The sequence below is a fragment of the Leguminivora glycinivorella genome, chromosome 5, assembly GCF_023078275.1.
Source record: "Leguminivora glycinivorella isolate SPB_JAAS2020 chromosome 5, LegGlyc_1.1, whole genome shotgun sequence".
Taxonomy (NCBI): domain Eukaryota; kingdom Metazoa; phylum Arthropoda; class Insecta; order Lepidoptera; family Tortricidae; genus Leguminivora; species Leguminivora glycinivorella.
In genome coordinates, this window is record NC_062975.1 from 372,454 (window position 1) to 399,085 (window position 26,632).

At 38.7% G+C, this 26,632-nt stretch overlaps 2 protein-coding genes across 2 annotated transcripts in view; one reads left to right on the forward strand and one right to left on the reverse strand.

Annotated features, from left to right (window-relative positions):
• Positions 1 to 747: 747 nt before the first annotated feature.
• Positions 748 to 11,845, forward strand: LOC125226707 (caspase-like). Its single transcript, XM_048130784.1, has 7 exons — positions 748 to 901; positions 7,277 to 7,396; positions 8,278 to 8,411; positions 8,934 to 9,079; positions 10,346 to 10,487; positions 10,916 to 11,045; positions 11,584 to 11,845. The coding sequence occupies exons 1-7, from the start codon at positions 849 to 851 to the stop codon at positions 11,687 to 11,689; spliced, it is 831 nt and encodes a 276-aa protein (XP_047986741.1). The 5' UTR covers positions 748 to 848; the 3' UTR covers positions 11,690 to 11,845.
• A 3,647-nt stretch (positions 11,846 to 15,492) lies between these two features.
• The window catches only part of LOC125226417, a 41,218-nt gene continuing 30,078 nt past the window's right edge, over positions 15,493 to 26,632 (reverse strand). Inside the window, exons 21-30 of the mRNA XM_048130400.1 lie at positions 24,956 to 25,058; positions 21,883 to 21,972; positions 21,024 to 21,134; positions 20,417 to 20,602; positions 19,150 to 19,340; positions 18,617 to 18,683; positions 17,334 to 17,532; positions 16,936 to 17,087; positions 16,502 to 16,678; positions 15,493 to 16,102 (exon numbers count right to left, since the gene is read on the reverse strand). Of these exons, the coding sequence (XP_047986357.1) occupies positions 15,900 to 16,102; positions 16,502 to 16,678; positions 16,936 to 17,087; positions 17,334 to 17,532; positions 18,617 to 18,683; positions 19,150 to 19,340; positions 20,417 to 20,602; positions 21,024 to 21,134; positions 21,883 to 21,972; positions 24,956 to 25,058 (1,479 nt within the window). The 3' untranslated portion in view covers positions 15,493 to 15,899. The remainder of the gene's footprint in view (positions 16,103 to 16,501; positions 16,679 to 16,935; positions 17,088 to 17,333; positions 17,533 to 18,616; positions 18,684 to 19,149; positions 19,341 to 20,416; positions 20,603 to 21,023; positions 21,135 to 21,882; positions 21,973 to 24,955; positions 25,059 to 26,632) is intronic.

The window sequence follows — 26,632 nt, forward strand, 5'->3', positions numbered from 1 at the left end:
GTACAACAAAAAGTGATGAAAACAATCGCCTTTTTTTGTACAGGCTTGTACTTCCGTTTGACCGATAAACATTTTTCAGATTAAACTGCATAACATATTTGCATGTTGAATGGTTAGGCAAATGGGGTCCTTGAAAAATTGTCGGGCAAATAAATGTATAGGTGCTGAAATTAAATCACGAGCGTAGTGGGATCGGGCAAATTGATATATAAAATGGAATCTTTAACGCTGTTCTGAGTTGTTAAAGCATGAGAAATTAACAAACTTTGCCACCGAGAGAAATACAAATTATCCGACACCCAGTACCTACCTACATACTTTACACGATTGTAAATAAAAAGCTTTAACTCCGATTTTGAAAAGTAAAGAGAAGAGCTCTTGCGCTTTACAATGTAATGTGGTGAATGATGTATGAAAGCGCGCGTGTCATGGCCTTCAAATACCTCCCACGGCCCAGCTGATAGCACGTTTTGTTAAACAGCAACTTTGTATTTATCAGCTCGCTTCAAGCTTGCAAATGAAACAAAAACAGAAGAGCACGTATGTGAATGTGTGCGGTATCTAGCCAAAGTTACAATCGCTTACGCTTCGTTAGCTAATAAGTATAGCTCTCCAATCTCTCCATATCGTTCTTATGTGGTGGCGCGACAGAGCATGCATTTCGATCGCCACGTAGGTCAACGATTGTCACTTGTTCCGGCAGGTTCACTCATGCTTTTGCGAACGATTGGTCTAACTTAAATGTCTGCCTGCGGTCCTGCGCGCGCGCCGGCCGGCAAGATTAAGAATCGCACCATTTGAGTGAAGTGAGCTGAAGCGAGCGCACGTGTCTGTTTTACGTTGTTACGATGGCGGGAAATGGTGCAGACTCTAGTGATATCCCAGGGGATGACGTGGATGAGTTAGTGGTGTTACTTATTTAGAAAAAATATGTGTTTATGTCAAAGTTATGAAATTAACTTATGAACGTGCAAGCTTAAGTTTGAAAAAAGTCTTGGTCCTTAAAGATTTTCAGTGATTGCATCATACATTTTTTATTAGATTTAATTTTATTTTGCGATTTTTGCCTGGTAATTCATTCCTTAAGAGCGCTATGACAAAAAAAGGCGATATATTGTAAAATGCACAATATTTATCGACAAAATTGTACACTTTACTCATACTAAAAGACAGTGAAAGTACTTGTTTCAGTTAGAACATCTTATTAACTGTCGGTTAAATAAAAAACATATGAAAAAAAAAGCTTTTTCAATTAGTAATGATTGTTTTTCTGATGCTCGTTTAGGAAAAACCGCGTGAAGCACAGAATTCGGAGCTCTTATTATGTACAATTTGATAAGATCACTCTCATAAATGAGGAAAATTTAAGTTCCAAATATCTTGTACTTAAGGCCCATTAAACAATATTTATCATTTAATCCTTTGAAATTGAGAAATTGAAAGTAAAACGAACTCAATTTTGTCTTGAAAATACATCGAAACAAGTGATCATTTCTCCGAAAATCTACATGTTATCGAAGTTATTTTAGTATATAAATAATCTGCACAATGTGCTTAAACTGCTGTTATCCATTTGTCGTTATAATATTTTATCATGATTTTTTGCCAATTTTTTGAAAACTAGCCTTCCTGTCGCTATTTTACCGGCGACGGACGCCTGCGATTTCAGTGCCGCGCCGGAGCTCGAGGAGGTAAGACGTATGTCGCTTTGGTCTCCGAGTTTTCATCGCAAACGTCGAGAATATTTATTGTTGTGTGGGTCGGACGCCTTGTTTCTACACGGGCTATCCTCGCATTGTGTGTGTGTAAACAGCGACCAACGAATTTGATCCTAGATCCGTAAATATTTGCTTTTGTAATACTTTGTTATGTTTAAATGTTAAAGTATTACAACGTTGTGATGATAAAAATGTGAAAATTACAATACGGTCAAGATGATAAGACACATCAAGATGGTACTCGGGATCTGATGATGGAGCCAGAAGGTGGTCACCAGTACCAGTGAACCATGTAAGTAAACGACTTCGTGTTTAGGCTCGTTGGGTTCGTCTCAACAAGACCTTTGACAAGAGGTGGTACTCAGGGTCTGATGATGGAGCCAGATGGTGGTCACCAGTACCAATGAACCATATAACTAAACCCAGAGATGGGGAAATCGTAATCGATTCCGGATTACACGATTACTTGATTTTACTTTGTAATCTGACACTACTGGGTGTCATCACATAACTAATCTGCCGGCTCTCGGCGGGGATCGGATCTGGCTGGGGTAATCATCTATACAATCATTACTATTAACAATAATTCGGAATCATAGTCGATTCAAAATAACTGAAATTATTGACTTGATTACTTTCAGATTACGAATATGTAGTACCTCAGATTGCTGACTGTCACTTTGACACAAAAGTCGTCATGGGTGTCGTAAAATAGGTTTTAGGAGGTGCTGATTCCAAAATTAATGACTAATGTTCAATCTGACATTGCTGACTGTCACTCTGACACAAAAGTCGTCATGGGTGTCGTAAAATAGGTTTTAGGGGGTGCTGATTCCAAAATGAATGACCAATTTGGAATCTGACATTGCTGACTGTCACTTTGACACAAAAGTCGTCATGGGTGTCGTAAAATAGGTTTTAGGGGGTGCTGATTCCAAAATTAATGACCAATTTGGAATCTGACATTGCTGACTGTCACTTTGACACAAAAGTCGTCATGGGTGTCGTAAAATAGGTTTTAGGGGGTGCTGATTCCAAAATTAATGACCAATGTGGAATCTGACATTGCTGACTGTCACTTTGACACAAAAGTCGTCATGGGTGTCGTAAAATAGGTTTTAGGGGGTGCTGATTCCAAAATTAATGACCAATGTTCAATCTGACATTGCTGACTGTCACTCTGACACAAAAGTCGTCATGGGTGTCGTAAAATAGGTTTTAGGGGTGCTGATTCTAAAATTAATGACCAATGTTCAATCTGACATTGCTGACTGTCACTCTGACACAAAAGTCGTCATGGGTGTCGTAAAATAGGTTTTAGGGGGTGCTGATTCCAAAATTAATGACCAATTTGGAATCTGACATTGCTGACTGTCACTTTGACACAAAAGTCGTCATGGGTGTCGTAAAATAGGTTTTAGGGGTGCTGATTCCAAAATTAATGACCAATGTGGAATCTGACATTGCTGACTGTCACTTTGACACAAAAGTCGTCATGGGTGTCGTAAAATAGGTTTTAGGGGTGCTGATTCCAAAATTAATGACCAATGTTCAATCTGACATTGCTGACTGTCACTCTGACACAAAAGTCGTCATGGGTGTCGTAAAATAGGTTTTAGGGGGTGCTGATTCCAAAATTAATGACCAATGTTCAATCTGACATTGCTGACTGTCACTCTGACACAAAAGTCGTCATGGGTGTCGTAAAATAGGTTTTAGGGGTGCTGATTCCAAAATTAATGACCAATGTTCAATCTGACATTGCTGACTGTCACTTTGACACAAAAGTCGTCATGGGTGTCGTAAAATAGGTTTTAGGGGTGCTGATTCCAAAATTAGTGACCAATTTGGAATCTGACATTGCTGACTGTCACTTTGACACAAAAGTCGTCATGGGTGTCGTCAAATAGGTATCCGGAGGTGTTTGAAAACTAATGACCAATTTGGAATCTGACACTGTTGACTGTCACTTTGACACAAAAGTGATCATGGGTGTCTTCAAATAGGTTTTCATGGGTACTGATCTCAATATTAATGATCAATTTGGAATCTGACATTGCTGACTGTCACTTTGACATAAAAGTCGTTATGGGTGTCGTCAAATAGGTTTCCTTTCCAGGGGTACTGTGCAATGTCAGGTTCCAAATCGGTTATTACTTTTTAAATCATTTCATTAATTTTGGAATCAGTGCCCCCTAAAAACTATTTGACTACACCCATGATTCCTTTTGTGTCAAAATTACAATTAGCACTGTGAGATTCCAAAATAGTCGTTAATTTTGGAATCAGCACCCCGGAAACCTTTTTGAAGACACCCATGACGACTTTTGTGTCAAAGTGACAGTCAGCAATGTCAAGATTCCAAATCGGTCATTAATTTTCAAATCAGCACCTCCGGAAACCTATTTGACGACACCCATGACGACTTTTGTGTCAAAGTGACAGTCAGCAATGTTAGATTCCACATTAGTCATTATTTTTGGAATCAGCACCCCTAAAACCTATTTTACGACACCCATGATGACTTTTGTGTCAAAGTGGCAGTCAGCAATGTTAGATTCCACATTGGTCATTAATTTTGGAATCAGCACCCCCTAAAACCAATTTTACGACACCCATGACGACTTTTGTGTCAAAGTGACAGTCAGCAATGTCAGATTCCACATTGTTCATTAATTTTGGAATCAGCACCCCCGCAAACCTATTTGACGACACCCATGACGACTTTTGTGTCAAAGTGACAGTCAGCAATGTCAGATTCCACATTGGTCATTAATTTTGGAATCAGCACCCCCTAAAACCTATTTTACGACACCCATGACGACTTTTGTGTCAAAGTGACAGTCAGCAATGTCAGATTCCACATTGTTCATTAATTTTGGAATCAGCACCCCCGCAAACCTATTTGACGACACCCATGACGACTTTTGTGTCAAAGTGACAGTCAGCAATGTCAGATTCCACATTGGCCATTAATTTTGGAATCAGCACCCCTAAAACCTATTTTACGACACCCATGACGACTTTTGTGTCAAAGTGACAGTCAGCAATGTCAGATTCCAAATCGGTCATTAATTTTTAAATCAGCACACCCGAAAACCTATACTCGTGGTATATGCACTTGAAATGTGAAAGTGAAAATGCTAGAATGACATGTAAACCACGAAGTTGTATAGTCATATTGTTCATTGGTATTGGTGACCACCATCTGGCTCCATCATCAGACCCTGAGCACCACCTTGAAGTAATTAGAATTGTATTTGTCTTATTTTATCATCATATTAATATAAATATCTGGGCGACCGAGCTTCGCTCGGTTCTGTTTTAATATATCACGTCTTTAGATAAAAAAAAAACTCTTATAAATACAAAAACAAAAAAAAAGACAAAAAACAAAAACTTAATTTCTGACCGGGATTCGAAACCCTGACACCTACGATCTATCTGCGTACATTAGACCGACCTCGTGCGACTGAGCTAAGCGGAATCGATGCGCGCGCGGCGAAATTAAGGACCATATTTTAAGTTTACAAATGCGAAAGAAAAACTCATGAAAACTCGAAAATTCGCGTTTTCCGGGATCTAAGGCTACGCTAGATCGATTTTTCACCCCCGAAAACCCCCACAAAACAAATTTCAGCGAAATCGTTAGAGCGGTTTCCAAGATCGTCGGTATATATAAATAAATAAATAAATAAATAAATATACAAGAATTGCTCGTTTAATAGTATAAGATTATACTTTACTCTAATACTTATCATATAACAAAAGCAAATATTTGGGATGGGATCTACTTTTATAATTATTACTTTAATTTTTTAAATAAATTTTAACATAATTGATATTATTTCGCGCTATATTCTCGTATTTTCGTACAAAATAATGTTTATTAGAAACCAAAAGTTTATATCGAGATAGTAGATTGTGGTTGTTATCAAAATTCCATAGAAAGGATCAAGATTGTTTTGTCCATTATTGTAGTGCGAGCGAGTGATAAGACGTGCTAGAAAGGGTCGGCATATTGGGCTCGCGCGGCGGGTAAAATACCTAATTTCGCCCGACGCCGAAATGTTATAACGCTCTTAATTGAATCGTCTGGTCAGTCCTCAATCAATAATATTGGGCAGAAGTTCCTCGTAAATATTCGTGAAACCCGAGAGATAAAAAGTAAACGTGAAATGCATTTAAATACCAGTGCGGTTATTGTAAATTATTAATAATTAATATATTGTAAACTTTCCTAGTATGTGGCTTGAAAATGATATCATTGCGTTAGATATTAGCTTATATAATTATCACACTAGGTATGTACCTTATTAAATAGCAATTCCCGAAAAGTTTGTACATTTGGATCACGTCTCCGATTTTGATAAAAATTGGTAGGCTGATAGAGTCCATGATGCTGAGCAAGATCCACTAGGTTTCCCAAAATGTCCTAGGTAGTTTGTATGAAACTTTCCTTTTTTATTACCGAAAATGTGCAGAAAGCTGGTAACAAAAAAAGGAAGGGCTATTAGATGAAAGTGAGGGACTATCTATGGTATAAAAAATATACCTATGTATAATGTACCTACCGAAACACTCCATGCATAGTATAATTAAGTTGTAGTTTCAAGTGATTTCCTTTAATTTCTGTAATAAAGCTGTGTATTTGTTTATAAAAAACATACGCATTTCTTCGTCTCGAGTCCCGAGAGCCGAGGTCAGTGGTCGAGCCATAATGAATCACCCTGCGCCATCGCCACATCCATGTCCCAATTATTTATTTTGCAAGCTCGCTGCTTGTTGTTTATTTATCGGCTGGCTTCAGTAATCGTTATCGGGTTATCACAGCATTCACACCATGCTGTATATTAATTATGTATACATACACATTGCGTTTGCAGTCTGAAATATACGTTTGCCAACATAATATACAACAATGTTTTTTTCAATTTTAATAACACAATTGTGTATTGTATATGTATCTTAATCACACAGGAAAAGGACAAGTTGAAACAGTTTTGAGTCAGTATCGCATAAAGACTTCCTTTAAGCCCCCTGAACCCCGCCTCCTTATTATGTACCTATGTCACTGGAATCATAAGTATAAAGGTGACCAAGTGATGAAGGCCGTGTTCTACCTGTTCCAATCCGGTCCTGTGTGACTTTCTCATAGTTATTGATGTAGCCGACGTAGGTAGAGCAGTGTGCGGAGCCGAATGCACCAACGCTTACGAAACGCTAACGATAATACCTCTTTCGTATTTAGTTATCTCTATCGCTCTTGTGTATTGGCGCGACAGAGCCAGACTATATTTCTGCGGCGTTTCGGTGGCGTTTCGCGTCGCAGAAATGCCATTCGGCTACGCCCCCTGAAGAAGATCCACTGCTACCGTTTACGCCAACATTTTTTTTGTTTAATGCTCTTTTAATATGGGTCCAGGGCCTGGGAAAATATAAACCCAGCGTGCGAAAGAAATGGCAAAACTTGACTACGTGACCCTCCCTGATATTGAAGCTGGACTCTGTCTTGTGTTCTGTATTTTTGTTTTGTTACCTTTTTGTGTCATTCGCAGGGCATTCCCCGACAAAGATGGCGAAGAATCTTTAGAACCCGAATACTACGACATGTCACAGGAGAGGAAGATGATCATCTTCAACCATTATGTGTACGACGATAATTACCCGGAATTGAGGTACAGAAAATCTAATTATTTTGTGTTCTAATCAGTTAGGTACTAATTGACACACGACCGTCTGAACGTCTTTGGTATTGCTGGAGAGACGAAGTACAAAAATATTGAGTGGACCGAAACGACTCTCGATAAGCATCAATTTGGGAGGTCTTTGGTGTCGGGCGTCACGAAGTAAGTGTAATATGGCTTGAGTGCACGCTCATAACGGGCGCGGGCGTGCGGCGTGCATGTCAAACAATTGAAGCACATACAAGTGTCTTGACTCCGCGCTGCATAGGGTGGACACACCCCCGTGCGCCCCCGCCCTGCTGCACACCCCGCCGATCGCTCCGCTCAAACGTCCACTCATACCTTTCGAGGAAGACCCCTTCTTTGTCCAATGCATGCTCCCAGTTGATCTGTGATCAGGTCTTCCTGTGCGCGACAGAATTTTGCTCTGGGTAGCAAGCGCGGATCCAGCTTCGTGCCCGGGGGGGGGGGGGGTCACGTGGTCTATTTGTATGGCCAGCCTAGGCCCCTCATGACCCCCGCTCCCCCTGGATCCGCGCATGCTGGGTAGGTAATAAGGTTGTACTCGCCCATCTCTTTCTTAATGTTAAGTTGTTAACTACCTACTTAGTTAAAGAAACTCACAACGTTTTAAAGTTTCAAAAGGCTATCGACCACCATAAAACAATATTCAATCATCCTAAAATATTTACCCGAATGTAAACCTTCCAGCTCACTAAAATATTGTAGGGTAAACTCGCCTCATTCGGTGACATACCTAATTCGGTGAAACAACCAAAAATCGTCTTTCGGAATAGTGCTTCAAAGCTTGTATTCCCGAATTGGGCGTGTCACCGAATGAGGCGAGTTTACCCTACCTACTAATTTTCCAGAGAGAAGCCCAAAACTCGTAGGGGCACATTTCGCGACGTCGAGGCTCTCACGAAGACCGGAGAAAACTTGAACTTTGACGTCCAGCCCTACCACGACAAAACACACGACGAGATCATTGCCATCGTGGACGATTGTGAGTACCTACCTACATTACTCCACTCAATTGCTCCAAAATTTAATGTTCAATGGAAAATGGCTGGTAACTAGAGCTACCAAAAGCAACTGATTGGTGAAATTTAAAACAAGTTATAATTGGTAATATGTATTTTCAATTTTTTATAGAACACGTCAGTTTTTGGTTTTAGCTTCTCTTGCTGTTTATGGTTAAATATATTGTTATATTTACTTTTCCTTCCACCTAGTATTAAGTATTCACTATATTCTTGTGGACATCTTTCATTGGCTTACTGTATTGTATTCTAATATGTTAAGCATTTCTTTGTTTGTATCGCTGTTGATGCCCCAAATATATAAAAAATAAAATAAAAATAAAATAAAATAAAACACCTGCTGACTCTTTTTGTTGATTGGCTTGTTTACACTTTCCACTACCCAAAGGTCGTCTGGTGGGTGACTGCTCTTCGTCTTAAGTTGTTTCTGTATCCTTGTATCTGAAGAGTGCTAATTTATCTTAAAGCCACGTTTATCCTTTCAGTTTGCAAGCAAGATCACAAGACCACGTCGTGCGTCTGCGTATGCATACTCACTCACGGCTTGTACGGCGGGCAGCTGTTCGCGCGCGACAGGTCCTTCCAGCTGGGAGACATCGTCAGCAAGCTGCAGGAGCACGCGCCTGGCCTGGTCAGTACTCTCCAGGGAACACACAGGTCGTGCTGTGTGTGCCACGGCATGTGCGGCGGGCAGCTATTCGCGTGCGACAAGTCCTTCCAGCTGGGTGACATCGTCAGCAAGCTGCAGGAGCACGCGCCTGGCCTGGTCAGTACTCTCCAGGGAACACACAGGTCGTGCTGTGTGTGCCACGGCATGTGCGGCGGGCAGCTGTTCGCGTGCGACAGGTCCTTCCAGCTGGGTGACATCGTCAGCAAGCTGCAGGAGCACGCGCCTGGCCTGGTCAGTACTCTCCAGGGAACATACAGGTCGTGCTGTGTGTGCCACGGCATGTGCGGCGGGCAGCTGTTCGCGTGCGACAGGTCCTTCCAGCTGGGTGACATCGTCAGCAAGCTGCAGGAGCACGCGCCTGGCCTGGTCAGTACTCTCCAGGGAACACACAGGTCGTGCTGTGTGTGCCACGGCATGTGCGGCGGGCAGCTGTTCGCGTGCGACAGGTCCTTCCAGCTGGGTGACATCGTCAGCAAGCTGCAGGAGCACGCGCCTGGCCTGGTCAGTACTCTCCAGGGATCACACACGTCGTGCTGTGTATGCCACGGCATGTGCGGCGGGCAGCTGTTCGCGCGCGACAGGTCCTTCCAGCTGGGTGACATCGCGCCTGGCCTGGTCAGTACTCTCACTCTAACGATGAGCCACTATCAAAATCTGTTTAGATTTTTTTTTGTAGTGGCGGCGTGCAAAAGTCTCATGAGCAAGGGCCACGCCAAGGATACGTTCGAGCTTTACCCATGTGCATGTGCCGCCATCAGTGTTTCACTTATTTCTGATGCCATCATCACACGGCACCTATAAATATAAAATAAATGTCATATACAAAGAAAAAGTGACCAAGGACTCCAAGTGTTCAGAGCTGGAATCGAACTAGCGTCCTCCCCTCCGTTTAACGGACGGATACCTAAACCGCTCGGTCACGAAGGCAAGGGTTGAAAACTCCAAGTAAGTATATGACATTTCAGAAGGCTTGTAGCGCCCTCTGGCCCCTCTGCCATACCTGAGGCAGAACAGTATGGTTCGACCTCCTAGCTGAATGAACTCAGGTGATTACTTGGTAGCAAAGAGAGATCACCATGTTTGTAGTGTGGCTACTTAAAACTACAAATTAAAATATTTTCTGTGAAAATAATTTTATTTGTTCTTAGCACACGGCACCTGTTTAGAATTAAGGCAGCTAATGGATTACTTACCGAGCCCTAAAATGAAGCCTATAAAAAATTACAGGTGGGCAAGCCTAAGCTGGTGATTGTGGAGGCGTGCCGTGGACTGCAGCTGGACGCGGGAAAATTATACCTGGACGGGCCCCGAGAGGGACTGGTGTTGCCGTCACACGTGGACACACTGGTTCTGCGCTCCTCCGTCGAAGGTATCAGCTCCTTTCTGGCGATAAACAGTCTAGAAGAATAGAATAGAAGAAGCTCTATTCAAAACGCTTAATTTAAACTTAGTATGTCTGTGCCTGTTAATCCTGAAATACGACGTGAATCTACTTGAACAAGCAACGCTGTTGAACTACGGTCAAGGTCGCTGAAGGAAATCATCGTGAGAAAACCGGGTTAATATCTAACAAGGCTTAGTTACCCTTCAGGTTGCAAGGTCAGATAATGTAGTCGCTTTCTTAAATACTGGTGCCTACGCCAGATCTCGGGATTAGTTGTCAAAACGGACCCCCGAGGCTCCAGTGAGCCGTGGTAAATGCTGGGATAACTCAAGGAGAATGAATAAGATGATGATTTGGACTCCAAATATGATTTAAGTAAGAAGTTAAAATTACCAAACATTATTGTTTTTCAGACTTCAGATCCTTTCGCAACGGCAATGGTTCCTGGTTAATCCAAGAGTTCTGTCGCGTGCTGGACGCCAAGCATCGCCAGATGGACCTGCTGCAGATGATCGTCATTGTGTCCAGGCTGGTCGCTCGCGAGTAAGTTCAGGACGAAGGTGGCTTGGCTGCAGTGACTGCATGTAATGGATCCAGGTGTTCTGTCAGGAGGTAGATGCAAAGCATCGCCAGATGGACATGTTGCAGATGATCGTCATTGTGTCCAGGCTGGTCGCTCGCGAGTAAGTTCAGGACGAAGGTGGCTTGGCTGCAGTGACTTCATGGATCAAGGTATTCTGTCAGGAGGTAAATGCCAAACATCGCCAGTTGGACCTGCTGCAGATGATCGTCATTGTGTCCAGTCTAGTCGCTCGTGAGTAAGTTCCGGGCGTAGGTTTAGTTTTAGATTCCACCAACTCTCAATAAGTCCTTACAACGTGGCGGGTGCTATTTACCTCTGCGTGCGTTCCATGACACAGGCTATGCTACCGTTCCGTTCTGGGTGTCCCTATTTATTAAAGCGTCAAGAGGGTATCTATTACGTGTTCGATTTGGCTGCGCGCACGCTCAAAGGTTGGGAATACCAAATAGTTTCCGTGATGGGAAAGACACACATTTTAATATGTTCTGTTTATTGCAGGCACACATCCAACATTAAGAAAGTACCCTGGAAACACAACAAGAAATCGACTCCAGAGATGGTCTCCACGCTCATTAAGACCCTGCGCTTCACCGACCCTGCCTAGGAACATCATCAATGTTGGCGGCATGATGATCAATTGATCAGCCTCAAAGATGATGTTCACTGGCTCTGACCAGCTTTACTACAACGTAACAGATACGAGGAGATGCCAGAGATGACTGACTAAATATAAAATTATATACTTATTCGATATAAAACACTTCCTTGTTTTTATTTGAATCTCTCAATACCCTCTGAGACGCACAATGTAACAATAATCAGCAAGCCCCAACACATAGTTTGCTAGAACAGTGGACAGTGTGATCAGATATTTGAATGCTATAAATTGACCCTTTATGTAGTGTCATAATGAGGAGGCACACTCAAAGGTTATGATAGATGGCGTCACCCTGTTAGTCCATACGTGAGAGCGAGAAGATGATATGTTTTTTCTCTCTCTCATATATGAATGACAGTGACATGCCTAGACACCTGGCGGGATAAAATGTCAGTGTGCCTCCTCATTATACGACAACTGGAACCTTTTCGTTAAAACAGCACCACCTATGGGCGCTATCGGACACTATGTGGTTACATCTGCCGGTGTAGCCGGTGTAGGTATCGATCTATTATTGATAAACCATCTTGGAGTAAATGCGTACGATATCAGTGATATCACATCTACTATAACGACATCTACTTACTATACCTCACAGGTTCAATATTCGTTCTGGAACTTCACTACAATAACAGAATACTTACTTTCCCATCACTTTATATATATGAAGTATGCATCTTTGTCAAAAATAATCCAGAAATGTTTCCTGTAAAAGAATCTACTACTCAAGTAATCCGGACAAAATACATGTACGACGTGATACGCCCTAACCCTAAATCAGCACTCCTTTCAAAAAGCGTTGTATGCATGAGTAGGAAGATATTTAATCATCTTCCCGTAGATATTAAAAAATTGTCTCCGGTGCCATTTAAAAAAAAACTATTTGATTGGCTGTCCAAACAGTGCTTCTATAGGATAAATGACTTTTTACCTACTTAAATTCATTTATTAATAAGTACAAACGTACAACTATGCTATGATTTAAATATAAGTTATGCTAAGCTGTCATATGTATGTTGTCATAGTAGAGTGTTAATTAGTTTTGTAATATAAATAAATATTGGACGCCTTTGTAAGGCAAGATATGGCGAAACTAAACAACATTACCTAAGATCTTTATGTACCCATGTTTATACAATAAAATATTTTTGATTTGATTTTGATTTGAAGATAATTTACTTTTATATCAAATAATACAAATGCTTTTATATCGACTTCATTTATTTATAAATAAAAATCTATATTTACACCTTAATAATTTATAGTCTGGCAAAAAAACAGTAGAAATTGAAAAGTGGCAACATCGTAGTGTCATCCCTTTCAAATCAATATGTGTGATAAAACGAGACGGCACTACGATGTTGCCACCTTTTAACCGACTTCAAAAAAGGAGGAGGTTCTCAATTCGACTGAATGTTTTTTTTTTTTTTTTTTTTTTGTATGTATGTTATTCGATATCTCCGAGAATCGTGGACCGATTTTCAAAATTTTTTTTTTGATCGAACCGGTATAACCCCGAGATGGTCCCATTGGCACCAAGTCAGGGTCTGATGATGGAATCCTGGAGAAATCGAGGGAACTCTTCAGATGTTATAGGCACATGTAATGTTTTTAGTCTATTTTTCAAAGGTACACCAGTATTTACGTCTGATGGTAATAATTTTATGTGGCTGAGCTGATGATGGAAGGTCAACTCCTCAATGGTTAGGAGTTAAAGGATAATTCTTTCACTACTGTACATGTATTCGGACTGATACATATAATATCACTAGGAACCACTAAAAATCAACAAATAAATAAACTTTTTAACAAAAAATAAAACCGCCTTCAAAAATAAGCGCGTTACAAAACACGGAGAAACTAAAAAGCCAAAAATAATAAACCTTTCAATTCAGATTTCTTATCGTATTGCAATAAACTAAACATCCAAATTATAAACAAATCAATTATTTTTGGAGTCGGTACCAGCCTGTGTATGGTTGGGTGGGGCAAACAGGCGATAGCAAGGCGACGAACAGGTCTGGTACCGACTACAAAAATAATTGATTTGTTTATAATTTGGATGTTTAGTTTATTGCAATACGATAAGAAATCTGAATTGAAAGGTTTATTATTTTTGGCTTTTTAGTTTCTCCGTGTTTTGTAACGCGCTTATTTTTGAAGGCGGTTTTTAATTATTTCTACTCTTTTTTTGCCAGGCCGTATGTGACGTACGGTCAAGCAAATCTTGTCTACTTAAAAATGCGCGAAATTCAAATTTTCTATGGGATGATAAACCTTCGCCCCACATATTCAATCAAGTTTTAAGAATGTTGTCGATGATTCCGCCAACGTCAAGGTCTAGGAAGGCACGCGCTTTATAAAAACTAGTCGGTGAGCCCTAAAATTTTAAAATTTGCCGCTTTTTTTTAGTAACAAGATCTGCTTGATCACCTATACCTGTCCAGGAGCTCAACTCCAATTAAAAAAATTTATAGGTTCGTTCTGGTTTTGACATGACCTTGACAATAATCTTGGTGACCGGCTCCCTTCTCACACGCACTTTCACTTCGTCATTATATGACTTGTATCACGGGCCTTATTCGCGTATAATTTGGTTCATTTTGAAACTAGCTTCCGACGTTTCGGGGTTGTTCATCTGGCCTAGCCTCGGAGAAGATCGTAGCTAATTATAGGCTATTAAGTCCGATGTTACAAGTTATTTTAAACGGACTTTTACTTATCGTATGAGTCAATCAGTGTAATGTTTAAACTTCAACGTCATATGAAAATGAGATCAAAACCATGACATAATAATGCACAATTGTACAGACATGAAAACGATTTGTTACAGCGCAACAATATCTGAAGCGATCTTATATTTTCTAGAGTCCTAAGAGCGAGCGTCGTGTTAAATATTACAACTATTGTCTTTCCGCGCTTCGGCTCGAATTCCACGCAACCCCATTACTCCTTTATGTCCACCTCTCAGACGAACTGTTTATGGCAGCAGCTCACCTGTGCCGCGGTTCTGTAAGCTTCTTAATGCGTGTAGTGATCACACTGACATACATTTTGACTCGCTAAGTAAATTTAAACATCAAGTATTTACATAGTTATCTATCCACATCTAGTGTACTGAATCATCTGTAGAAAAATCAATTCCCTTAATTATATATTAATAAGTTAAGTTATTGTTTGCGGGACCTTTTCTAGTATTTCGTTGTTTGAAATACATGCTGTGTTTACCCGTAAGTAATTGTTGCACTTAGTCTGTAAACCATTTGCTTGTATAAATTCCAATATTTTATAAGCCAGTGTAAACAGTTGTTGGTGAACCAAATAAATAAATACTTACTTATGCACAGGCAGAGGCAATTTTGTTTACCGGGTGCCTTCATAGCTCATGTTTTCAAATAACAAAATATTATATGTAATTACAAAAATAAAGAAACATAAAACAGTACAATGACATGGTTACTTTACTATTGGTATTTTGAGGAAAATTAATTTGTATCATTTTATTTCCTGTTCAGACCTCCTCTATATCAATAATACTCCTACTCGTATTTATTCTACATAATAATTAAGGACAATTAAGAACATCAATAATTCAGTCAATTCTGAATTTAACTAAATAAATAAATAAATATTGGGGACACCTTACACAGATCAACTTAGCCCCAAACTAAGCAAAGCTTGTACTATGGGTGCTAAGCGACGATATACATACTTTAATAGATAAATATATATACTTATATACATAGAAAACATCCATGACTCAGGAACAAATATCTGTGCTCATCACACAAATAAATGCCCTTACCGGGATTCGAACCCAGGACCGCGGCTCAGCAAGCAGGGTCACTACCGACTGAGCCAGACCGGTCGGCAAAACTAGCTTACACAGAGTGATTTTGGAACAACAATGCAACTTCAAATGCTTACAGCAAAACTACTTATTGGGCACGGTGTATATCGACTTACCAATAGATTCTAAAACTTATTGGTAGACGTTACCAACATTTCTTAAAGAAAATTTTTCATCCAATGTAAATCAGTTCCGCTCCTTAACACTGCCAGGGCTTCCACACAAGTTCCGCAGAAGTACTTTCCATAGTAATACATTTATTATACCTAACTACGCAATAAACTTCTAAACCCTACAGCTCCAGAATCATCCAATATTTCTAGAATTGACAGGTGTTCTGACTTCCAACTGAATCTGGAACATATCCACAGCCTTCATCATGATGTCATACTTGACTCTGATTGGTTCGTCCAGGGACTTTAAGTCAGCCTCGGCCGGCGGCAGCACTCGGTACTCTTTTAGGAGAGTCGCTAATACTGTCTTCAGGGACATCATGGCATATTGGTAACCTGAAAAAAAAAATGAATTTCGTGAACTTGGGGTAAAAGTGTACAAAGCAAAGATTGTTGACTCTAAATAATAGTAGCTGACTTAAAACACCATTTTTGCTCTTTAGTATTTTTTCATCGTGACATTTTTGTTTAGCGGGTGCTTGAGCGGTTCACAGACGCACTTTGGTCAGATCGAGTTCACAGCCGAACTTAAGTAGCAGTGGTTGCTGAGTGGTGAGTGCATGATATACTAGTGGTTGTAACCAAGGCAGTTCCTCAACATTAAATCTGAACATCACAAACTGTGCATCAGTGGCTCTAAGAACCGCTCTGGTCTGAAGCAGTGAAGTCTACATCCAGGCCGCAATAGAAGTACCTACCTGCAGAGTGGGTGGTAGTAACTGAAGTATTACTAACCAAGGCAGTTCCTCACACCAAAGCTGAAGGGCACGAACTGTGACGGATGCTTCAGTGGCTCCAAGAACCGCTCTGGTCTGAAGCAATCTACATCAGGACCCCAGTATCTGTGGTTGCGGTGCGTTGCCCAGATGTGCATGCAGATGCCTGTGCCAGCTGGTACTGTCACTCCAGATGCTGGAATGATTAGTATGTTTAAATTAAATGTCAAGACCCATACTGAGAAGAAAAATTTGTTAAGTAATTTCCGTAAATAGAGTAAGTTTTCAATTTGTCGTATAGGAATTGGTGTCATGGTGTAATTTATGTTTTTGTAATTTTTCTGATGTTATAAAATTTACGTCAAAATGATTTCAGAATAAGATCTCTTCTATGGAAAAAACATAGATAGGGTCCAAAAGTTTCGAATATTTTGGATTATCTAAGATACTCACGTAGTTTCGTGTCGGTGGTAACCTTCCGCACGATCATTGGCACCGGAGGATAAAGTCTCAGCGTCTCTTTCACCACAGCTTCCAGGTACTTGAGTTTTGGCAGGTCTGCAGCCGTTATTGCCTTGTCTGGGTGGTCCAATACTTCGTTCAATCTGTGGACATTTCCATTAGATATAACATTTTTCGCTTGGGGAGTTTCGTCTCGAATTTATACACAAAGCTTATGTCGTAAGTCGTAAGACACGTAACGTGTCAGTGTCAGGAAAGCTCATCACCAAGGTTACTCCAGGTCAGAGAACCCTTGCACTATGAGAGACTTTTCTTGAAGCATATCTAAGAGAGATTGGAAACTGTAGCCTAACCGGGCCAATTCAGTGACTATATCAGCGTTAACTTACTCTTCATACACATTCTCCTGGACCTCAGGGTTCCTGGCCAGCATGACCAGCGCGAAGGATGCCGCGACAGCAGACGTGTCAGTGCCAGCAGCGCTCATCACCAAGGCCTCCTCACGCAGCTCCAGGTCAGTGAACCCTTGCACTTTGAGAGACGTTTCTAGAAGCATCTCTAGTAGAGACTGGAAGCCGAGGTAGGAGTCTGTAATGACGAAATTGGATTTTAGAAAGAGTTGTGGCACAAACTATCAACCGCAATATTACTTGTTTCGGGTTATTTTACTGTAGCATGGCAATCACATGTTGAATTCTACATAAAATTATTGGTAACTAAAGTTGACTGAAATTCATAATAAATATTAATACCTATTTATTCATTTAAAGAATGTAATTAAACGGCGACCGCTTTCCATCAGGCGGACCGTATGCTTGTTTGCCACCGACGTAGTATAAAAAAAATTAAAACATCTTTAACGCAATGAACAAATCTTTGGACATTTACGGCCTACAAGCCAACCCCCTGTATATAGGCCAACAGATACAATTTTATGAAGATTATTGAATGTAAAAAGCGTTTAAAATGGTCGTTATACTCGTAAAGCCGAGAAAGGCATACGACTACATATATTGAGTACAACAAAGATGATTCCGCTATTGCGATTCAAAATAATGTATTTCCATAATATATACATACCACATGATTTATAACTCATTGATGAAATTGATTTGTTAAAATCCGGCGCCACATCCCGTCCAACGGGGTTTGTGGCACACCGGGCCGCGGACTCAAACTCTAAGCTCGATATTGATGCTGGAGATGTTGGTTCTAAGATTTCAAGCTGACATGAACAAATGATACATACATTTATGATCCATAGGTATTTTATATTAAAGCAGAAGATGAGTCACTAGTGCGAGGGGTGCGTTTTTAAAAACCATTACCACATAAACACATATTTAAAAAAAAATAAAAAAAAAATTGCTTGACACGTAAGCTTAGATTGTCTGTTTTTGGTGTTCATATTTTGAAAGAAGATACCAATTCGAATGTACATTGGTGTTATTTAATAATAGTGTGCTCGTCGTACTTTAATATGATATGAAAGTATTTTTTTTTGTTGACCTGAGGGATTAGCATAAAGCATCGTCGTGCGTAATACTATTATTTTTTATTTATTAGCGACATAAAATGTGAGTTAGCCACAAAAACAATGAACTAAGAACAATGGAAAATGAAATGACGTAATTAACATTTTTCCATCATTGAATATTGTATCTTTGTTTACCTGGCTTCGGTTCAAATCCAACCTCGCGTTGCTTGTCTTCCATTTCCTGCCTTTTAAGTTTGATAATCTGGAGGAAAGATTGAACATAAAGTAGTTGCAGCAGCGCAACAATTTTACGAGTTGTTTTTGATGCATCGCTCGTTCAATACTTCTGAAGTAATGCACAATAATGACAATGACAGATGCATAGTATGGCAGTAAAGGGGATACAATTACTTTCGAGATTTGCTTTATTTACCAGCGTAATTTTAACAGAACTGTAATGAGAATAAAAAGAAAAGTAAGAAGTTATTCATCGATAGATAAATAACTTTTAGTTTCGACCACCTGCGGTTATAAACTATCATTACGTCGGAAAGTGACATTCAGTGGGTGTGAGTGTTTGATGTTTGTACAATCACTGCGAAAATAGCCTACGTCAGCCACTCGAGAGCTCACGAACGTCGCTTTTATATTTGATAATGACCAAGAAATTTAAAAGAAATACAGCGTACATAGCTCTAAAACTTTCAACAACACAAAAGGTAAAATACCTTGTCAACAAACGTGTACATGTCCTGTCTGCACTTGTCCGCCTGCTTGTACTGGGGCAGCAGCCGGTAGACCCAGTTGGGGTACAGCCAGGGCTGCAGGATGCGCCACGTCATGTGTTCCACGACCTCCTCGAAGGACTCGATGAACCCTACGTCCTCGTCTGCGTTCATGTGCACGCCTAGCGTGGTTTCTATAATTTTATAATATTACAGCATTACAGATAAGTCAATACACCGAAATAGAACTAAGAATCATAAACGTCATGTAGCTACTTTTTACAAATTGTCCAAAGCAGTGTAAGAATTTTTACGCGTTGTTTTTGATGCTTTTTCTGCTTTGCCTAAAGGTTGGCTGGTAGAGAGTGCTTTATGGCACTAAATTCGCTTTTTGTACTTTAAGGTTTTCCTTTGTGCAATAAAGGTTAAATAAACAACATAAATAAACCGGCTTATCGTTTATATCACAGATGTTGTCATCACCATTCATCATCATTTGCGTGCTCTTACCCAATGACTTGGGGTCGACGTAGCATGTCTTTTTCTTCCATTTTTCTCTGTTGTTCTTCATCACATATGTTCTAAATCATATCTCGTACAATCCATTCACCTTTTCCCAGATTCTTTCTATACCGACATTTCCATTAACCGTTATATAGTTGCAAAAACTATTTTTTGCTGTCAACTTTTGGATTAGAAATTTCGTTGAACCTACGTGGAGAACGAATCGCAATTGTCTCTGTCGTACTAGTACGGAAGAGAGATAGAGAGAGGACACGATACCTACGTTATGGAGCGTAAGCGACTGTGACGCTAGGTGCCTTGTTTACATTTTTTTGTATATCCTGTTAAACGAATGTTGTTAACCTTTAGTTCGGATGTCAGATCAGAGACGCACTTCTCCACGTTTGCGCACAGAACTTTCGAATAGCAACTACTTATATTTGGTTGACGTCAGTGTTTCATATATGACGAATGAATTATTTACTGAAATAGTGTTACTGTACGTATGTGTACCTACCCAGTAGGCACTTACAGATTGTATTGTATTGTGTTGTATTGATTAACTAACAAAAAATTCAAATTATTTTCATCAGGCCTGCTAGCCGAATGTCATTTCTGCGACACCAGACGCCGACAGAAATGCAGTCTAGCTCTGTCGCGCCAATATGCAAGAGCGATAGAGATAGATAGCTACGAAAGAGTTATTATCGTGAGCGTTTGTGCATTCGGCTGCTAACTCGTCCGCGATAGATGATGTGACCCTTACCACAGACCGAATGGAAGGTGTAGCTTGTCATGTACTTCCAAACGGGGAAGGTGCCCTTCCCGGCCGCGGGCCGCAGCTTGGTGGCCGTCAGGGCGCTCTGGCTGGCGAACACGTCCACGAAGCGGTTCAGCTTCTTAATGTTGAAGGTCGGAGCCAGGATCTTGCGGCGCGGCCGCCAGATGGATACTGTGGAGATGAGAAAATGTAGTCTATATTATGACTTACCATAGATATATGTTTTCGTATTTTAGTGTAAACTGTGAAAGGCTTGAACTCCACTCTTTAAATGGGTTGTGCGGTTTTCCATTTTCAACCCTTTTACGGGGTGAGTAGTACGATTTATCGACCACGTATGCGCCACAACGATTTCAAAGTTACTGTTATGTCCAATTTAAAGTTCAAATTATATGCATATCACTTTCAGGTTTTCAGGTGAATCCACCTCTTCATTAATTTACGTATTTGGATTGAAGGAAAACTTATATATTAGTCCAACCCGGAAAAAAGTTAGCCATAAGCCGTTGAGGTTTAAAAATGGAGGTAAAGTAATTAAAAATGTCAATAATTAAGAAAAGGATAGAGGACTACAAGACATAATTCGACATACCTGGTGCATAGATGCTTCCATTCCCGACAAGAAACTGTAAGATCTTCATCGTGCTGTCCTTCTCTAGGTGAGTTTTTAACATTAGTTCTGCGACCACAGGATCAGCTACAACTGTAATGTAATAAGATTTCGTTTATTTTTTTCTTGTCAATCTTATTTCTTAGCAGACAGATAGACAGTCGTTAATTTTCTAGATCACATGGTAGATATTTAATTTATTTTTACCTCATGTATCAAGACTTTTTGGTATTACTATTTTTCAACTCGGCTATTACAACGCTTAAAATACGTACAGTCAACCAATTGGAACCCTAGGCCACCCTACAACCATGTCAAAATGACAAGCAGTAAGAAATTTCTTACAATCTGATTTATGGCACTGGTCCCACCGCGAGCTAGTAAGCTATCAGCTATCAGCTATAAAAACGAACAAAAGATAATCACTCCCGCGTAAATAAAAGAGACACGGCGATGTTTATAGTTACTCGCCCAGCGGTGAGCTATCAATATCGCCGTGTCTCTTTTATTTGCACGGGAGTGCTTATCTTTTGTTCGTTTTTATAGCCGATAGCTCATAGCTTACTAGCTCGCGATGGGACCAGTGCCTATAACGTCACTCTAATGAACTGAGATGATAGTTCTACATTGGCCTAGAATTCCAATTGGTTGAATTTCATCACAGATGATGTTCAATCACACCGACAAGTATGTATGAGGAACGTTATGAACTTATGAAAGTGACTGAAGCGAAAGTGATTTATCAGGATCGTAGCAAATATAAATCCATCTCAGCCTACCCCTTTGGGAAATAGGCGTGCACGTATGTATTTATGTATGAAACACAATAGTTGCTACTTACCAAGGTACGGCTTATGTGCCATCCAGAAGGTCGAAAGGCCGCCGCGTTTCACCGCTATCCGGCCCGCTATCTGAAGAGTGTTCATGTTGGCTGTAAAATAAATTGTTTTATTTATTTATTTAAACTTTATTGCACAATTGAAAAAAAAGTACAAATGGCGGACTTAATGCCTTAAGGCATTCTCTACCAGTCAACCATAGGGCCAAACAGAAATTCGCGAATGTGGGTACAGTGAAAAATAATTAAAAAGCATGACAACTATAGCAATATTATTTACAATCAATACAATACGTAAACAATACGTTCATATCATTACACATATACAGTATACTTATACACAGATATACATACAAATAATATATTATAAACATTATGCATATGGGCGAATAATGTGGACTTATTGCAAGTTTTTAATAATTACCTACTTAATAAATACAATATTGATCGTCTTGGATCGTACCATTTTTGACTTTTTGTTCGTCGCACTATCTTCATTCGTCACTTTCGCAAGTAGTTCTGCATTTTAAGTTGCACAATTTTTACATAATTATTTAATTAAAGGAATTCACAGGTCTCAACGCGATTAATTAACATAATTTTTTGGAACAAATGTATATACTTAAATCAGGTTCGATATATGTTGCAAAACGCTAAAACCTTATTGTAAACTCTTTTTAGTTCAATGGCTTTATCGTAGGTAGTGGAAACATTTTTGCAAATGCAGAAATAGAATATTTTTTTGGCATTGTTATTGCGGAAACATGTAAATGTCAGATTGATCTTTTGCCTTTGCGTGACGCAAACAGATGATACGGCCTTGTTGGGTAAATATTTGCTAGAAAAATCGGTCTGTGACTTAGAAAGTCAACGTCAAACAATGTTTTACCAAATAAAATGAAAAAAAGGCCCTCGAATCGAACCCTTAAAACACATACCGCCGAACACTGCCGCATTCGAATAATGCTTATAAGATGAGAGTAAGATGTCGCCACGGTATAACATTTCTGCAAACAGAAACGTAATTTTTGCACATTCCGGTGCATATTTTGTTATAAATATATTGTAATATTTGAAGTATATGAAATTTCACAAGAATGGGGCTTGGCTTTAGCCCACACAATTAAGTTGGATATCAAAATAATTATTCTAGTTTCACATATTTGATCAGTTTTTTTACAAGTAGTTGGAAAATGGAGTCTTGAGCATTGAGTACGAGATAGAATATTTTTTTAAAACACAAACGGGTAAATGCTCTATTGATTCGTCAAAAACGAATGAGAACGTTGCATTTTATCCACAAGAGTGCAAAGTGATTTGATACAATTAGAATTGACCTTTAAATTATGATATTTAATTAATTGACGGATTTTAAATGAAATAAATAAATATTACTTCCGAGTTATTTAAGTACAAAATTTTCCGGTCAAACAATAAGGCGAGTATCATATGGTATTAATACTTTGCAATTCTGTGTGTAAAATAGTAGTTGCATTTAATTTAATTATGTATGTACCATAAGATATGTAAATGATATCCTTATCTTTTGATACATTGTGGACTTGCGGTGCGTGCATTCTCAAAATAATGTGTTTGGAAAAATAAAAAAATTGAAAATAACGGTTTCTATACAATTTAAAAGCTCCAAGAATGTATGTATAGTTTTTTTATACGAGGTGTTTTTTCTCCAATCATGGACGGCTGTTCTCCAGTAATGGATCCCCCATTATGGATAGTGAAAAAAGTTAAAATTTTACATTTAAAGCCGACTGATACTCAATAAGTCAATTTTATACCCCAAATAAAATTAGTTTGGTTTATTTTCACATAAGATTGTTTCTTGTTTTTGGTTTCGTAAATTGTTCCTTATCCATCATAGGAGGTAGGCAGTTTTCCGGGTCCAGTTATGACTATTTCTTGATATCTTTGGAGTAACATATTGGTATGTTTTATACCGGTCTTATCTCATGTTTAATGCAGTAAGTAAATCTTATATAAGTTTACAGCGAGTATGTTTTTTTATTATTTTATACATGAACCTCTTCTCTCTTTTCGCAACCTTACTAAGAATTCGTACTAAGAAGCAACCTTACTAAGAAGTAAACTGATAACCGAATTAAATGAAACTTCCAAATTAAGCAGCTCTATGACTCTTGTTTATGGTACAATGCCGTCAGTTTTTAGAAACTAATTTTAAATACTTATTTTTAAGGATTTATGTTTAATTTGTCCATAATGACATCACCGTCCATTATAGGGTATTTTACATTAGTTAGGTACCTATAAAATTCTTTTTTTTTTAATTTTCTTTAAAACCCTTTAGGATTTATTTTATTACTGTTACGTAATTTTTTTGAGCAGTATATCTCTAACTACTCTATTTTCCATACTTTAAGTTATCGACTAGATTATTAATTAAACAATGTAATGTGCAAAAAAATAGGTGCAACGTGCAAGTGTGTAAGAAACAAAACGTTATAAAACTAATTAGATACCAACTTGTAACTGCTGACTCATTAGCTATCCTTTCTAGTAGGTAAAAGTAGAAAGTAAGGTACAGCGGAGAAAATCTCGACTGGGGGGCAATTGTAACTGGTCCATTATTTCCATGTTTACTATGTTTGCATTATTAAATAGAGTGTCCACTGATTATATATGTGTCGCTTAACTTGAAAATTGGGTAAATCCATTCTGCTATAAGATTGATTATATTTTAGATCATATTATATTTTTTATATATTCAACCTTAAAGCAGAATGGATTTACCCAAGTTTGAAGTTAAGCGACACATATGGTAGGCGTGTTCATATAGATAGTGCATAGTGTAATAATAGAAAAAAAATGGATTAGTTACCATTGTCCCCCAGTCGAGATTTGCCCCGCTGTACCTTATAGTTTATTAAAAGCATAAAAAAAGAAAAAAAATCCACTAATATTAAACGTATACAAAAGGTAGGTTGATGAAAATATTTTTCTTTTTTTTCCCTTTTAGAACCAGGTATCAGTTATGCCTTTTTTAATAGTCTCCAGTGAGTTCACTATGTATAAATTGTTATATATATAATGTATTCCTTACCTTCGTCGTTCCCCGCCAGGAGATGCGCATGCCCGACGACGGGCAGGGTGGGCAGCTCTCCCGGCAAATTCTCCGCCAACTCCACAAACTTCCTCATCTTCTGCTTGCGACGCACAAAATACACGCAACCGATCAACACAAGCAACAACCAAAACATTTTGTCTATTCACTATTTATTAAAAAAAATATATAAAGAAACAGATTAAATAAAAAAAAAACTATAATTTGTAACGAGCAAATTTTCACAATCTTTCTTATTTTTTTTTGTTAAAAACAAAAATTGACTCGATGCCGTTGGGTTCAGCACAAATATGAAACGGGTTTTTTGTTTGGGCTGTATATAATACCAGTTGCCTATTTGCCAATTTAAAATGGCCTTTCAAACCGGTTGACTTATTCGCAATACTTAATATATTTTTTGCATAGTCATCAATATTTGAAAGTTAGAATTTTAGTAAGTATTTTATTTTATTTATTTGTTTTACAAGGGGGAAAAATGGTTGTTTAAAAACCGCGCATGCCATTTGATCGTTGCATGGGATCATCATGTTAAATTATGTAAGAGTATAAAGTTCAAAAAAATTGTATTCTAAATTAATTAATTAATAACTCGCTATCTCTTAAGTTACATACGCCTGTTTTAATTTAACCCTACTCGAAATTAAATAAAATAACGAACTTAGATATAATATTATAATAATTTATAAATTTATAATAATTGTTGAAGTTTAGAAACCGATTATTTATCGCTTATTTCATCTCGAATCCAAAATGTACCCTACATTTGGTATGTTAAGTTACCTATAATCTCCATGAGCGACCTTACATCTGATTTTGCAGGCTACTATAGCTATACATATTGTGGTGATCGTCCTGTGATCGTAGGGTTTCGCAAAAACGTACTGCGGGATATACCTAGGTTCAATTGCGATGACACCAGTCACTGCAATATCAAAATTTCGTGAACCCCTTGCTAAGAGCGGTTTCGTACTACGTCCAATCCGAATCCGTGAAAATAACATATGTCATCCGATTTCTTTCTTTCACTCTTCGGATCTAGTGTGTAAACTACGAGTTACTATGCAAATATTTAGTTCTACGACTATGACGGATCTTATTTTCAAGGATTCGAATCGGGTGTAGTGCGAAAAGAGTGGCACTGAAACTTGAGTAGTTTCATGTACTCTGACTACCCCTTTTGTAAATATAGGCGTGAATGAACATTAGTGTTAGTTTATGCAATCGATCGTCAGTCAATACCGCGATACTGTTCAGGGCTACAGTAATAAATTAATAAATTAGTAAGATGTAGTTTGGTGGGTTTTTGGGTTTCCCTTGACCTCAGTTCAACTGAGTCATGCCTTACGTTCGCAGAAATTATAATATTTTGAATTTTACATTATTAATTGTTTTTAAATAATTTGATAATAGACATAGACATAGACATAGACATCATTTATTGGTAATAACATATTACAGGTCACAATTGGTACTTATTTCTACATATCTTATATCTACTGTACAATTATTGCATCAATTAAATATTAAATTTATTATTATTACATATTACATTATTCTTTACAGTCAATAAATTCTTTAAAGTTATAGAAGCTTTTCTTGATGAGCCAACATTTTAATTTATTCTTAAATGAACTAAGAGTTTCAGATTTTATGATA